The 15,744-nt window shown below is 39.7% G+C and overlaps 1 protein-coding gene across 1 annotated transcript in view; it reads right to left on the bottom strand.

The window, feature by feature from the left end:
* The window catches only part of LOC138721987 (probable acyl-CoA dehydrogenase 6), a 91,315-nt gene that overhangs the window by 33,545 nt on the left and 42,026 nt on the right, over positions 1-15,744 (bottom strand). Inside the window, exon 3 of the mRNA XM_069859642.1 lies at positions 648-777. Coding sequence (XP_069715743.1) covers positions 648-777 — 130 coding nt within the window. The remainder of the gene's footprint in view (positions 1-647; positions 778-15,744) is intronic.

Below are 15,744 nucleotides of genomic sequence, written 5' to 3'. Positions count from 1 at the left end.
ACCACTACATGAAAAAAGAAGTTGGTAAATCTCCAGAAGAGATTCAGAAGGAACCTGAACGATAGCAAGTGATAAAATGGAAACACTGACACAATGAGAAAAAGCAAGATGAGTAATTGCCTTGAATAAGTGTATTTAGGAAGAATGATACATGTGCTACAATTTTAGGACTTACACCAATATTGATCATTATATCTGAAAAGTCACAGTCAACAAGGAGCACCTTGTAAAGTTGGACAAAAGCAAGTAAATTATAAAATAGAATTTGATTAATCCTTAGTATGACTGCATTGGGATATCTAGATAATTAAAAACACAAACATGAATAGGGGGATTCTGGAATTAAAATTGTTTTCTTGGTTGTGGTACTAAGGTTCTGTGTCTGAAAGCATATCACCACTATTAAACGAGGCCTATGTTTTAACAGATAATTTTCTAACATTAAAAAAATAAGTATTTTCTCCTCTACACTAAACTGTCTGCAAGAGGCAGAGAGTAAGTTCCTTCCTCAAGTAAGTGTTACTGAGGAGCAACTAGAAAGAAAGCCTACACTGCAATGTTCTTTTCTACTCTTCAACAGATTGGGTTGTATGCCTAAACGCATAATGGTTTCAGTTTTAGGCTAAATCAAACTTCCTTGAAATTACCTTGCAAGAGCAGGAGTAGCCATGGCAGCTTGTACTCCAATCGCCATAGGAACACCTCCACAGCGGATATTTCCAAGCTCTTCTGCCACTGCAATGCTGTAGGAGAAGTCCAAGCCCATGCCACCATATTCTGAAAAAAAAGCAAAATCATAAGACTGCTGTTCTAGACTGGCATAAGCAACAGGAAATAAAAAAAAAAAAAGATACTGCAAGGACAAGCCAGCTGCAATTTCATTGCTAATTTTTCAAAATTTGACAGCTATCAGCTTCCCTTTCAGAAAAGTGACGCCATGCTTTACAAAAACTGAACTTAAAGATGCATCTGCTCTAATTACCCATGTGCACAGCAGGTCATCCTAAGTAGCATCATTGCTTTTACTGGAAACAGCAGGAAAAAGTGAAGTGCTGGTGAAAATGACACAAGAAGGCAGTTATTCTTTCTAACACAAAGGCAATGTGAACAAATCACCATGAGGTAAGAAGTCCTCCTATCACTCTTTATACCCCCAACACATATGCTCTCAGCCACCAATGCACTCAAGCAGAGCTCGTCTTCTTCACACACAGCAGACAAGCCGGCACAGAGCAAGACCATGTGTAGGTTCTGTCCTTACATTAAATTACCACTGTAGCTTAAAATCCATGCTAGGCCATAGTACGATACTGAATATGTGTATTTTGTAATCTGGCACCTGGTTGCTGCAGACATTAAAGCATTTTTCATTAGCAGGAGGCTGTCAGGGCCAGGTGCTGGCTGGATGCCAGCACAGGCTGCTCCTCCTCCCCACATTCCAATCTGCTAATTCAATTAAAGAAGGTATTATTCTTCACCTCCTTCCCATACCCAGCACTAATAAACACACCATGTAGCAAAACATAGAAAAGTGCTATGCTGCTGTGATGGATGAGGTAACTTCTAGCTGTAATAAATAGTTCATAGTCCGCAGGAAATATGGTGAGAAAGTGAAGGTTACTGCTTGACGTCAGTTGTTGACTGAACAGCTTTGATTAAATAACATTTTCCTCCTTTTTAGTTGGGTTTTTTTTTTCACTCATCTTAAGACCAGCTACAAAAATTTCAAGTAAAAAGATACAATCCCCCACCCCTCACACACACAATAAGGGGCACATGACCCTCTTCCTTTTTCACTTGCTGACATCAAACACTGTCTGAGCAGTCCCCTTTACTGACCTGCTCTGAAGCTTTTAAAAAAACACTTTTGTGGTTTTTTGTGCTATCATCTGTTTCCTAAACCAACAGTGCACTTTGTGCATCTTTTTGCTGCAGAAAGAAAGGAAGACACAAATGGAAAAGGCTAACTGTGAAGTTCAATTTTCAAATAACATTTCTCCTTAGGTCATCCTAAATAGTCTGGATTGTCAGAATAATAAAAAAAAAAGCTACTTTTACCTGAAAATAAAGAATGTTTCTTTAAAATATGCACAAAACTAAAATCCTTATTGGGATCTTAAGCAGTAAAGTGAAAAAAACAGCAATATGGGAATGTGTTTAACATAATATATAATCCAATCATCTTGCCTTTACAAGGCCCCCATCAATAAATAAATGATCTGATGATCTGAGAAACAACAAGGAAAGTATGCGCAGGCAAAGGGAAGGCTATTTAAAGATATGTAGTATGAGAGAGTTTTTATTACTTTTATATTAATTTATAGCTGAGTTATAATAAATACGATTCTATGATAACCTCTGTTTTGGCACAGCGCAAATGCTTTGTTTTTAAATCAGCCAATCATTTTATCACCAAACTACAGTTATTACTAATTTTGACATTGGTTTTGTCTACCAAGCAGTTATATTCCTATCTTTCATTTAATTTCACAAATCAGAACTTTAGTTTCTTGATTTACCCAAAGCAACTTCACAAGAGGAATGCACAAAAATGACCTAAAGAAGGACCATTTGATGGCAACATACAGCTCACATGCATTCTTTGTTCATACCACAATTCATAATATATTACTATATAGCACACTTGCCTTGCTTTCATTTGATATTAGTTACTGAGTGGTACATTTTAAAACAAAATGCTGCAAAAGGCCAGCACTCAAAATGATGACACTGAAGGATTTTCCTACCAAAAGGAGGAAACAAATCAGAATGAAGCCTCAATAGAAGGTGGAGGGGAGAAGCCCTACAGGGCAAAGAGATGATGCATTCTCCGAAGATTTTATAATCTGTGAATAGATAACGCATGATACAACCAAGATGCAGACAGACTGAAAGGCAGAAGCAAATTGTAAGAACATTAATCAGACAACAGTCAACTTTTCATCAGTTCCATTCCAGAAGTGAAGGAAAAAGGTTTTCATGGAGAAACAAGAGTAGTTTGATGGGTGATTACAGGGAACTCCTCTTTTGAACCCAAAGCACTTTGATCAACACAGACGTCCAGTTGTCAGTGCAGCCTGCGCTGCACTGTTGTGTCCCATCTCATGGTAGAACAGATGATATGTGCTGTCAGCAGTCACACAAAGCAAGAGCAGGCAGTGCTGGCTCCCACCATCAATGCTTCTTGCTTTTTTCCCCAGCACGTGATAGCAGCCTGGCTCTCACAGCCTTGCTGCCTGTGCTCCAGTCAGAGATTCTGGGACTGGTCTGAGCACGTCACCCTATATGACATGGTATTCAACTCTTAAACTGAGACAAACCAGGTCATTCTTATTTCCACTTGCTTCAGTGATGATGGTGAACATTTTACCAAATAAATGCTTAATTTTTACTTGGAATAAGATTTACTCTTATTGGAATAATGGAACAAAATTCCAGGATGGATGGGGCCTTGGGCAGCCTGGTCTAGTGGGATGTCCCTGCCCATGGCAAGGGGATTGGAACTAGATGATCTTTAAGGTCCCTTCCAACCCAAACTATTCTATGATTCTATGAAACTGGTGGTAGGAGGGCTGTGTTTACGAGTTCTATCAAAAAGACCACATCACATAAGTAACTGTACATTGATTTAATACTAACAGGTCCATCTAATTTTCATTCAGAAAAGCAAACACTATGCCCAATATAAATTTTTGGTGAAAAATCAATAATGAAAGGAATCAAATAATTTTCAGATCTGTTGTTGTTGTTATTGTTGTTGTTGTTATTGTTGTTGTTGTTATTGTTGTTGTTGTTTAGAATAATAATAAGCATATGTAAATACTCATATGTAAAACATTTCTAGGGTAAATATCTGATTTTAAATTTAAATGAAATGAGTGAGCTTTAGAGACTTGATTAGCTGCATTTCTATTTTTAATTTGCAAAAAATATTAAAAGAACAAACCAAAACAAACTAGGCAGAACATCTAATGCACTAATGCTTTTATAATTCAAAACAGGCAGAAAAAGACAACTCTTCTATATTCCAGTTGTTACTGTTTTGCTGACAACAGCACAACTTCCACCTGTTAAACTGATTAATTTGATATCTTATTCATTGTTTGATTTCAGGTTCTTTTACAAAGAAATTAAATTACAATTTAATTACCCAAAGCAAGAACACATGAACATGCAAATAAATACAAATTCTGCACTGCATATCACGGGCAGGACTCACACTGGAGAAAGAGAAAATTGTGAGGAGGAAGGAATGTCAGAGAGAAACGTCTATGGACTGACTGCGAGCCCTCAACCCCATTCCTCTGCCCTGTTCAGGGTGGAGAGGGAGGTCGATCAGTCAGGAAGGAAGGACTGAAGCTGAGCCTGGGAAGAAAGGGGAGAGCATGGGAGGAACACGTTGGTTTAATTTGCTTTTGTTTCTCACTACATACATCTGTCTTAATTGGCCGCATATTAAATTACATCTCTCCAATTCAACTCTGCTTTGTCCATAACAGCAACTGGTGAGCAGCTTCCCTGACTGCATCTCAACAGGTGAGTCTTGTCAACGTATTTTCTCTCCTGTCCTGCTGAGGAAGGGGAGTGAGCGAGCAGCTGGGCCAGTGTCTGTCTGCTGGCCAGGGTGAATCCACCACACCATGATCAGTACATTAACCTGTTTTTCTTTTAAATTTGCTCTGGACTTTCTACTAACCACCAACACATTATTTTAAGCTGAAAAAACCCTACAAAAAAACCAAAGCCCTCCTTATCCCTCCTTATTTTATAGAGACCAGCTTATTTCTACATGTTAAGTTCATGAAACTGTCAGTGGAGTCACTGTCAGTCCAAGAGAAAATCCTAGTTTTTAAAAGATGAAGAGGTACTTTCTACTAAATCTGATAATTTAGGCTGTTGGGACTTTTATATATCAATATAAACAGACAGTAGAGATGATGCGTAAAAATACACATAAAAGAGCAAAACTATCTAGTCATCAGCTGCAACATGTCAAAAAAACCCCCCACACTGCTGAGGGGGAAAAAAAAAAAGAAAAAGAAAAGAAAGAAAGTACTTGTAAAGGCAAAGGATAAACTGAGATCTTCCATGCAAATGTTTCATTTCTGTGAAGATCAATATGCTTCTTGTCAATTTTCCGCTGCAGGCTCCCTTTTCAATGATGAGACGGGCTAGAAGTCTCTTGTACATATTTTCAATGAGTTTATTTTATTTGGAATTTGCTTCTGAACCACATATAGTAGCTCTCAGTGGGGAAAACAACACCTATGGTGAATAGGGTCTAAATGAGTTGAAGCAAGGAGAAACAGGAGGTCTTGAGAGTGTTTTCAGGACGGGAGTAAGCCTAGAAAAAGGAATGGTGAAAACAATACAGGCATATTGGTAACTTGGTCTTAATGCTTGTATCATTTATCTTGTTTGTTTACAGAGCTTTCGAAGTTCACAGGAAGTCTATCTACACCAAAGTAAATCACGCAGTATTATTTCTACTATTGGCACCTAAGTCAGTGCAAGAAAAAAACAAACATGCGCTTTTATTTCTTGTGACCAAAAAGACAAAATATGAATCAACTCCCATTTTTAAGAAGGCCTGGGATACTCCTACGTCTGACATCAAGTTGACAGAGCTAATTATTAGTTTTCACCATGGCCTAATATTTTAAATCAACAGAAGCAAAATGTAAATGTTCAAACCTTACTCACCTGCCATAAATACAGTTCAAGAATTTAAAAAACAGAGGACTACAAAGAGTCTCAATGTTACATAATTGCAAACATCACCAGGTAGGACAGTACAGAAATCCTACCATAATTCCTTTCCTGTTCCTTATATAAAAGGAATTTAAAGAAGTACCAAACAGTTACTGTCTGTGTTGTGACTTTTCCCACAAACCCATTTTGAAAAGTCTAGACTGATCAGGTTCAGAAAACACCAATTACTTTCTTGGTTTTTTGCTTCTTGCTGGATGCAGTGGAAAAAAATATCATGTAACAGAAACACCGTGTCTCCACTTCAGCCTTGTTGAGATGAACACATCTTTTTTGGCTATTTCACCTGGATAGATTCACCAAAAACACCCCAAAAAACCCCTTGTACCATATGCAATGTTCTCCTTAACAGATTATCCTAACCAGATGGATCAAACTCCCCCAGTTTCTCCAAAAGCAGGATGAATCACACTACTTTATATTTGTGTTTGTTTGATTCTAGAAAGATTATCACCACATCCAGTACTTGATCTCTTACAGACTCATTACCTCATCAAAAAAAACCCAAGGCGGATAAGGACCTCATCTGCTAACCAAAGTTTTACTCAGTAATATTACTCTAATGGTCGAGTATTCTTTGGAAATGGAAAAATAATGGATTGGCTGCTCATTTCTTTTCAAACATATAAAGTTAGTGGCGTAAGTACAATCCCTGAGGAATTAACAGTGCAAACTGTGTTTTCCTGCATCACAGTTGCTGCTTCAGCAACAGAATTTACTGAGATGAGTAAAGCGATCTGACCTGCCTAGCACCATTTTAGATTTAGATAGAGGTAACCTGGAAAATACAGGAGAAACATCCTCCACAGTGTAAGGATAAAAAAAACTCCTATGAACTCCTATAAAACCAACACAAAATGCCAAGTAGGAACTCAGCAGTGCCTGCTGCTGAGCAGACAAATGCACCACACAGACCTGGCCCTAGCTGGGGGCAGCATGGACACATTTAAAGAGCTGTGTAGGACACTGTTCTGGAAAGCCAGAGCAGTCACTGTTTGACAAGAGCTGTATTTGTTACCCTCTGATTTCTAAACTCTTGCAAATTTGTAAGTTCTCTTTATTTTTTAAATGGTTACATAGTGTCATCAAATATATTCTCAGTCAGCAATCACATCTGTATAAATCTTCAAATTCCGGATATATCAAGTCTTTTTTAAAAAAAAATAAATTACACAAACCCCCCAAACTGTATACAAACAATGTTACAGGGAAGGAAAAGCCAAGCTGCACAATACAATAGAATAGTATGTCCATATGGCAACACAAGAAACATTAACAGTGCAAAAGGACACAGTAGCCAAAAAAACAGAAAGAAAAAAGAATATCCAAGATTGCACACAGTCTCAAGCACCATCCATTGCATCAGTTCCAACTCAGAGAAAAACTTTAAGCAACCATGGGTCACAGATTCCTCAGCTGTTGTTTGCCTGCTTTTAAACTGAGATCAATTTGCACCCTCACAAATCAATTCCATGGAAGCCCAGTTAAATCAACCTAGAATTTTTTTTCTTTAATGTTAAAATTTATAGACCTCAATTATTGTTCATTTGAAAATATAAGTCAAGAAATATATAGGCTGAATATCACAACTCCTGAGCTTCAGTGGCAAAGCCATGCTGTTTCTCAGGGAGTTTCTCTTTGGGCAAGCTAATAAAGAAACTATAGCCTAGGTTTCGAGAATATCAGCTTTGCAACCTCCCTGCTGCTTGAGGTCAGTCAGCAACAACTGTCAACCTTCTTACGTACACTGAAGATACACGTTCCTACAACATGTTGCATGCTCCCTGGCTTAAGCTTTGCTTGTGGATGATAAATTTATTTTCGTGAGTCAGGCTTATTCAGCAGCGAATACTGCTTCTCTCCAGCTTGAAGGTTGACACCCTTCTGATGAACAGGAAAGCACTAAATCAACATCCTTCCACATGATGAGGCACCCACCAGCAACATGTAAAATGTGCTCTTCCTCCCAAGAAAACAACTGCACAGCTGCTCAGATATCCTTTAAATATATTCCTTTATTTTCAACAGGTAATAAAGCAACTAATCTCACACCTGTACAAGAATTAAGCAGGTATGTCATCTTTACGTGCTGCTAGTGCTCCTAGTCAGGACTCTTCCTCTCACATGAACTAGCACAAACTGCTACAAAAAGTTCATGTCACTTTGCATCATAGTAAATTTTTCTCCAATGGCACCTGAAGTGTGAATAAACAAATAGATATTATAAGGAATCTACAGTAATGTACAGATATTCAACATTCTGTAGGTGATCAGGGAAAGAAAATAGGAATAGAGTTATCAGTAGCTAACAGACAGAGAGAGACCAAAGAACATTCTCCAGTTTAAGAACACCAGGAAGAAAAGATGACCAACAGGACTAAATGCAAGTATGTAGATTTGTAAGAATTTTTTAAAAGCTGGGTGAAAAGGGGTCAAGATCTGAAATCAGAAGACATTGTACTTTATTTTGTAGCAAACCCTATGAGCAAAAACCAGACCACATACTTTCATTTATTGAAGGCATCAGGGTATGGAGTCAATGTTTGAAAGATCAAGAGCTCATTCTGGCTCTTCTGAATTCCACATAAATAAAAAATAAAATTGAAAAGCAACACTATGTGATTCAGGGATTAAACAGACGTATAAGATTTCCTAATTATTAAAATTTTTATGCTAAGATACAATTCAAAGGCTGACCTTTCATTGGCTGAAAGCTGCATGTGACTTTCTTTCCTACAAGATCTTTTATTCCAATCTGAGTTGATAAATAGCTTGTTGGTAATACAAATCTCTCTGAAATGGAGAACTTTTGCCAGTTAGACTCAAGATGTCACATTCAAAGGCATAAATATTACTAGATCACAAGTTCCAAAGCTCCAAATGGAGCTATAGAATGAGAATTAAAATTGCAGGCACAGGGGAAGAAATTTGACAAATGGTGATTTTGAATAAATTCCAGAAAATGGTTTTGTCAGAATTTGTGCTGTGAATAATGAAATGAACTTTGGACCTGGTTTGAAGCTAGCCTGGTGAGCACAGAGGTTCTAGTTCAGTAGCAATGAACTCTGAACAGAAACACACCACAGGAGTCTTCTGCAAGAATTTCTGATTAGCACAGGCTTGCAGGACCAAATTATTTTCCAGTGGCTGATCCCTTAAGTCTTTGAGAAGCTGAGCTAGATATTTAAGAAGACACGCCATGCCATCCCAGAATACATGTCACATTGTAGATCAACACACCTTAGCACAGTCACAGTGAATAAGTTATTAGAGAGATACATATCAACTAATGCTGCAGCCAGAATGACACTTAGAATCACAGAATCATAGAATCATAGACTAGTTTAGGTTGGAAGGGACCATAAAGATCATCCAGTTCCAACTCCCCTGCCATAGGCAGGGACACCTCCCACTAGACCAGGCTGCCCAAGGCTCCATCCAACCTGGCCTTGAACACCTCCAGGGATGGGGCAGCCACAATTTCCCTGGGCAACCTGTGTCAGTGCCTCACCACTCTCATAGTGAAGAAATTATTCCTGGTGTCTAGTCTAAATCTGCCCCTCTCCAGTTTATAGCCTTTGCCCCCAGTCCTATCGCTACAAGCCTTTGTAAACAGTCCCTCCCCAGATTTCTTGCAGTAGCCCCTTGAGGTACTGGGAAGTCGCTATAAGGTCTCCTTGGAGCCTTCTCTTCTCCAGGCTGAACAATCCCTACTCACTCAGCCTGTCCTTGTACGGGAGGAGCTCCAGCCCATTGATCATCTTTGTAGCCCCCCTCTGGACCTGTTCCAATGGTTCTGTATCCTTCCTATTTTCAGGTTCCAGAATACTCCAGATGAGGTCTCACAACAGAGGAAAAGAATCCCCTCCCTCAGTCTCCTGGCCATGCTTCTCTTGATGCAGCCCAGGACATGGTTGGCCTTCTGGGCTGCAAGTGCACATTACCAGCTCATGTCGAACTTCTTATCAACCAGCACCCCCATGTCCTTCTCTGCAGCGCTGCTCTCAATCATGTCATCCCCCAGCCTGTACTGAAATTGGGGATTGCCCCGACCCAGGTACATGACCTTGCACTTAGCCTTGTTGAACCTCATGAGAATCACACAGGCCCGCTTCTCCAGCTTGTCTGGGTCCCTCTGGAAGATATCCCAGCTGTAGCAACTGTACCACTCAACTTGGTGACACCTGCAAACTTGCTAAGGGTGCACTCAATCTTGCCATCTATGTCACTGAAGATACTAAACAGCGCTGCTCCCAATACAGACACCTGAGGGACACCACTTGTCACAGATCTCCATCTGGACATCGAGCCATTGAGCACTGCTCTCTGAATACGACTATCCAACCAGTTTCTTATGCATTGAGCACTCCACCAATCAAATCCATATCTCTCCAATTCAGTGAGAAGGATATTGTGGGGGATTGCATCAAAGGCTTTACAGGAGTCCAGATAGATGACATCAGTTCGTTATCCAGTGTCCATTGCTGTGCTTACCCCATCATAGAAAGCTACCATGTTGGTCATGTAGGATTTGCCCCTGGTGAAGCCATACTGGCTGCCATTAATCACCTCTCCGTCCTCCATGTGCTTTAGCTTCTAGGAGGATCTGTTCCGTGATCTTACCAGGTACAGAGATGAGGCTGACAGGTCGGTATTTCCCAAGGTCATTCCACTTTCCTTGACTTCCAGTCCTACCTGAATTATAACTTTGATCGTAAGCATTTATGCATCCAATTGTATAACTCCCCTTTTACTACACATTTTAAATGTATTTTTTTACACTAGAAAATAGATTTAGCCAGAGCATATTAAAGTCTACAGTATAAGTGCATTTGTACTACTTGACTGTATAAACACTGTCAGCTAAAGTCAGACCTCTCTCCATCACAGATAGTATCTCTGCTATTTACAGAGCATTCAGGAATGTGAGCAGGGACGTTCATGCATTCAGGTACCAGACAGAAGCTCCAAGAATGTCAGAGGCTGGCTATTCATCTCGGTAAGTTGCTTTTTTATGAGTAGCTATAAACCACATTATATCCTAAATTCTTGTTCTTCAAATATCATACTAGAGCTACACAGCAATAAATGTATTCTTCAGGAAAGATTACCTTTATTATGTAGTCACATAGTAAATTTTGAAAGGCATTAGATTTTATTGCATTCACTGAGTAATTCTGAAAATGAGAATACATTAAATCAACATACATATAGTTTATTTTCATACATATGGGATAGATCTGAAACTAAGATTTAAATATTCATATTTGAAAACAAAAGCAGCAAAACAAGGTCATATATTTGAGGGGATGAGGCAAATCCTGCTTCCCAGAAATTAGGTAATTATTCCAGGAGATGTCTGAAAAATAATCTTATAAGTACTGCCAAATACCTGAGTTTTTATCTTCATGGCTCAATACTCTAGCCAATAACACACCTTCTTTTCAAATCAGAAATAAATTACCAGTGAAGCTGAAGTCCTCTCCACCTCCTGTGGAGAGAAATGTTCCAGAGCCACCCTGCTTCCCCCATCTCTCCCATAAACCTACAAATAGGTAGAAACTGGAGAGGGTGGGTGAGGGAAAGGTAGATTTTTCATGAAGGAAAGAGCACTTGTCAAAACTACTTATCATTACTATTTTTTGAAAGTTAGTCTTGTACTTTCTATAAGATCCATCTAATTGCAAACAGTTTCAAAACTATGATGGCAACCATCCATCAGATACCAGGGGTTTATTACAGTGTTGTATGTACTGCTTCTAAATGAGTAACTGAAACATTTGAAAAAAATAAAAAAAGAAAATCCCTGTTGATTTATTGATATGTAGGGGTAAGAATCTCCAGAAACAGACACAAAATTATAAAATTATGTTAACATATTCAGGGTTTTTGGCATGTGTTTGAGAGTTACATTCCTTTCCATTTCACAAGTAGTGCTATTTTAGAAAAACATGCAAGAGTCACAGAAACAATTGCTTGATTTTCATGTGTCTCCTTCAGCTGTAACACAAGAGGCTTCTGTGGCCCTGAGACCCTACTGAGTAGCAAAGGGCTGTAAGAAAGGGAACTGGAGAGGGTTTTATTGCCACAGGCACCTTTTCTCTTGGTTAAGACAGCTCACTGTGTAGCCACTATGCTAAGGTTGCTGATGCACCCTTTGTTTTCCCATGGTCTCCTGGACACGCCTGTTCAGAGACGGAAATATTTTTTATCACCTTCTTGATACTGTTAAGCCACATCTCCACAGAGCAAGCTGATAAGCTCTCCAGTACTTCAGAGGCACCCTGAATAGGTGCTGGCTGAACTTCCTCATTTACAGCCAGTTCATGACACAGGAGGTGGCTAGGCATGGGGAGCCACCACATGAGAAACCCACCACTGCTGGACCTTTGAGGTACTCTGGGCTTTTCACATTGCTTAGCAGAGGCAGCAGACATGCAGATGTTTGTCCTGGAATAGCTCTGGCTTAAATATGCATTTCCAGTACAAATCTTGTATCTCACACCCATGAAAGATGCACCACGTTCAACATCTCTGTGTACACTTATTCTGGTGGAGACACCAATCCCTCACTTAACTTCAGGCTGTCCTCATAAACTGCCCAATCATAGAATCATAGAATCATTAAGGTTGGAAAAGACCTCTAAGATCATCCAGTCCAACCATCAGCCCAACCCCATCATGCTGACTAAACCACACCCAAAAGTGCCACATCTACACATTTTTCAAGCCCCTCCAGGGATGGAGACTCCCCCACTGCCCTGGGCAGCCTCTGCCAGGGCTTCACCACACTTTCCACAAAGAAATGTTTCCTAATATCCAGTCTAAACCTCCCCTGGCACAATATGAGGCCATTTCCTCTTGTCCTCTCCTTTTCCAGGTGTGATCAGGGAAGAGGGTGCAGCCAGACACCCAAGACTCTTTCCTGACAGCCCCCAGCAAACAGACGCTCCACACTGCCAGTCCCCCTCCAGCCATTTCTCTCCCACCTGCCCCTGGAAACTGGATGCATGCACAGAGGGGACTGGCCAGGCTGCGGGTGAAGGCGATGCTGGGATCCCTCACCACCCCAGGGGCTGCGTCTGCCATCACCAGGCGCAAGGACTTGAGGGGAGCAGGGAGTGTCGCATCCCCCCCCCCTCCTCCCTGCTGTCCTTTCTGCCCCTCTGCAGCCCCCACAGCCCCTGTCACCCCACTGCCCCACAGCCCCCCAAGAGGCAGATTAGTCATGCAAACTTGTGAAGTAGCTTTTTCAGCAATGTCAGCATGACCAAAGTCTAGAACTAGATCCAGAAGAAGCAAAGTGATATATAAGCAGCCACAGATTTCAGTCAGTAAGCTATTCTGAAGCCTCACTGCACTATACATCCTTTCTCCCAACGGCATCATTATACTGAATCATGAAGAATGAGAAAGTCCTCATCAAAGACACCAATTTATGCTCAACTTTCATTCTATGTTTAAAATATTGAGGAAAGAACAAAAGCATTTTTCACTGAATAATAAATGGCCTCAAAATTAACAGTGAGTTTTAAGACAGTGCTATGCTTCACTGAAACAATGAAAAGTTACATGAACAGTTCTTTAAATGTAAATTAGAAATTCTCTTTCTATTAAAAAGAAAAGGTGAAAAAAGTAAGGTAAGCGTTTCCTACCTGGAAAAGATCACAGTATCTCTTAGGCCTCACCACTTCAAGTCAAGGGACATAAAACAAGTCAAACATAAACTACACCATATCTTCTTATTCCACAAAAAACCCCACTGCAGAAACACAGAAGATACGCGGCTCATTAATCTTGCTCACATTTATGCAAACATGATAACTGTAATGGGTGAGCTTCAATTTTCTGGGTTTTTTTTTTACACCAAATGTTACTTAAAAGTCTTCTTGTTTTAAATCCTCCTCACATTGTGACTGTGGCTAATGCTGTCTTCTACATTTTGGAGTAGCACTGATAAAATATGGACTAAATTGAGAGTGATTAATTAAAGACATGAAAAATGCACTTAAAAGAAACACACCTAAATAGCATGCTACCACACAGCTTAGCAAGACCAAACTAAGTCACTATTCTCTGCATTTTAAGGACGTTTACACAACAGAATGAGGTACATTTCCTTATTGCAGAGATTCTTCTTATGTGTTGCCATGAAGGGGAAAAAAAAAGAAAAAAAACAAACCAACAACAGAAAAGAAACCCCAGCCTATTATCATTTTAGGGAAATTCCTGTGTTTGGAAGCTCTGCTGCTGCAGAGACTGAGGTTACCCTGGCTAATGTTTTAGGACTAGAAAATGTCTCCAACTTGCAATTTAATTGCAATTCACTCTGCATCATTTCGCTTGTTCCCAATTTTGTGCTGGAGTGGTTGCCGGAGTCCTGTTGAACCCAGTTCTGCAAGTTGAAAAGATACGTGCAGACTGCCAGCTTCCAGAGAAATTAGTCGTAAGGATAAATAATTAAAATAGAAACAAAACCTAACAACTTTATTATATTGGAATGAAGACCTTTAAGAAACTGATTACTCATACTCAAAGACAAGTACGGATAAATCAAACAATACATCCTGATACGATTCTTATTTTTCTTCCAGACTTTTTCCGTCTCTCAGTGTGTCCTTCTATGCTGACTTCCCAAAGCTAGGATGAGTCTTCAGACAAATCCTGTCCTCTGCTTCCTAATTTCTCCCTTGCTGAAAGGTCTTCATCAGTGTAAACAAGACTTCTGGAGATTTTTTGCCAGATTCAGGATGCTTTTGGAACATCCTAATGAGATGAATGGACATTGGTGATCCAGTTGTTTTGTTGATTATAGATACAGAAAAGATGGAAAAAGCAAAACAAATTCATACAGATTTTACAGCTGGAGACCTCTCTGCTTACCCTGCCAGCAATGGAGAATGTGCAACAACAAGATTATATAAAAACTAATCATATTGGAATTTCATTATCCCTAATGTTTCCCTGTTGACTCACTTTTTCTTTTTCTTTTTTTTTTTTTTTAATCTGACCTCTAGTTAAGTTTCGTAACTGCAGCCAACATCAGCTACAGTACTGAGCTCTGGGGATCACTGCGTGAAAAAGCACTTCCCTCCCCACGCTACCTCGCTGCTCTTCCCATTTCTTGATGGTCAGGTTTCACTTTGGAGATAAAAGGTACTACCTGCTAACAGATCTTTCCTGCTGAGAATATGTCATATGAAAGAGAAGGGCCAAACACCTCTATCTCTTACCCCTCATTTACCCATTCACCAACTTCATTTTCTCATCTCATTGCATAAGCACAGAAGCACTTTGCATGCCTTTAAAATAAATGATCAATGAGCCAATAAAACTGTGGTGTTAGACTATGGACTGGCTTTTAAAATATCTCACTACTTAGCAAAAAGATAAAAAATTCTTTCTCTTCAATGATGACAGCAGGATCCACAAAACCAGTAAAAGGCATGGAAGAGGATGACAGGGAAGGACAAAGTAATTTAGAAAAAAGATGCACTGTTTGCAATTTATTATTGTGTTGTTTATGGTTTCTATGACAAAGTAGATGTTGCAAGATACCAAACAGAGGTATAATGAGCAAATCTCTTGAAACGACAAATCATGGGATTTCGCCACAGGCTTGAAGAAGTCAGAGTAGAAAAAAGCCTGAAGCTGGGAAGAGTGTAATCAATTAAGGAACACAATAGAGGAGTAATTTCAGGGAGGTGCACGAGGAAGGAAGGCAGACAGATGGAGAGAGTGACAGTCTCCACTACACAAAACAAAGGAGAAGGAAGCTTAGGAATAAAAGTGTGTTATTTTTAAACCTCATTCAAGGAAGCCTGGAGTGGAAGGAAATATGAATCCTCACAACCAACTTGGTATGTGCTCCTACTAGAGATTCCTCTTGGTAAAACCAAACAGAAAGAGAAGGTGCCTTGAGAGGCAGTTGGAGACCCCAAAGAAACACAACCCAGCTCCACAACTCTGAGTGAT

This window comes from Phaenicophaeus curvirostris, chromosome 6 (assembly GCF_032191515.1).
Source record: "Phaenicophaeus curvirostris isolate KB17595 chromosome 6, BPBGC_Pcur_1.0, whole genome shotgun sequence".
Taxonomy (NCBI): Eukaryota; Metazoa; Chordata; class Aves; order Cuculiformes; family Cuculidae; genus Phaenicophaeus; species Phaenicophaeus curvirostris.
This window is presented reverse-complemented; position numbering and strand designations above follow the sequence as displayed.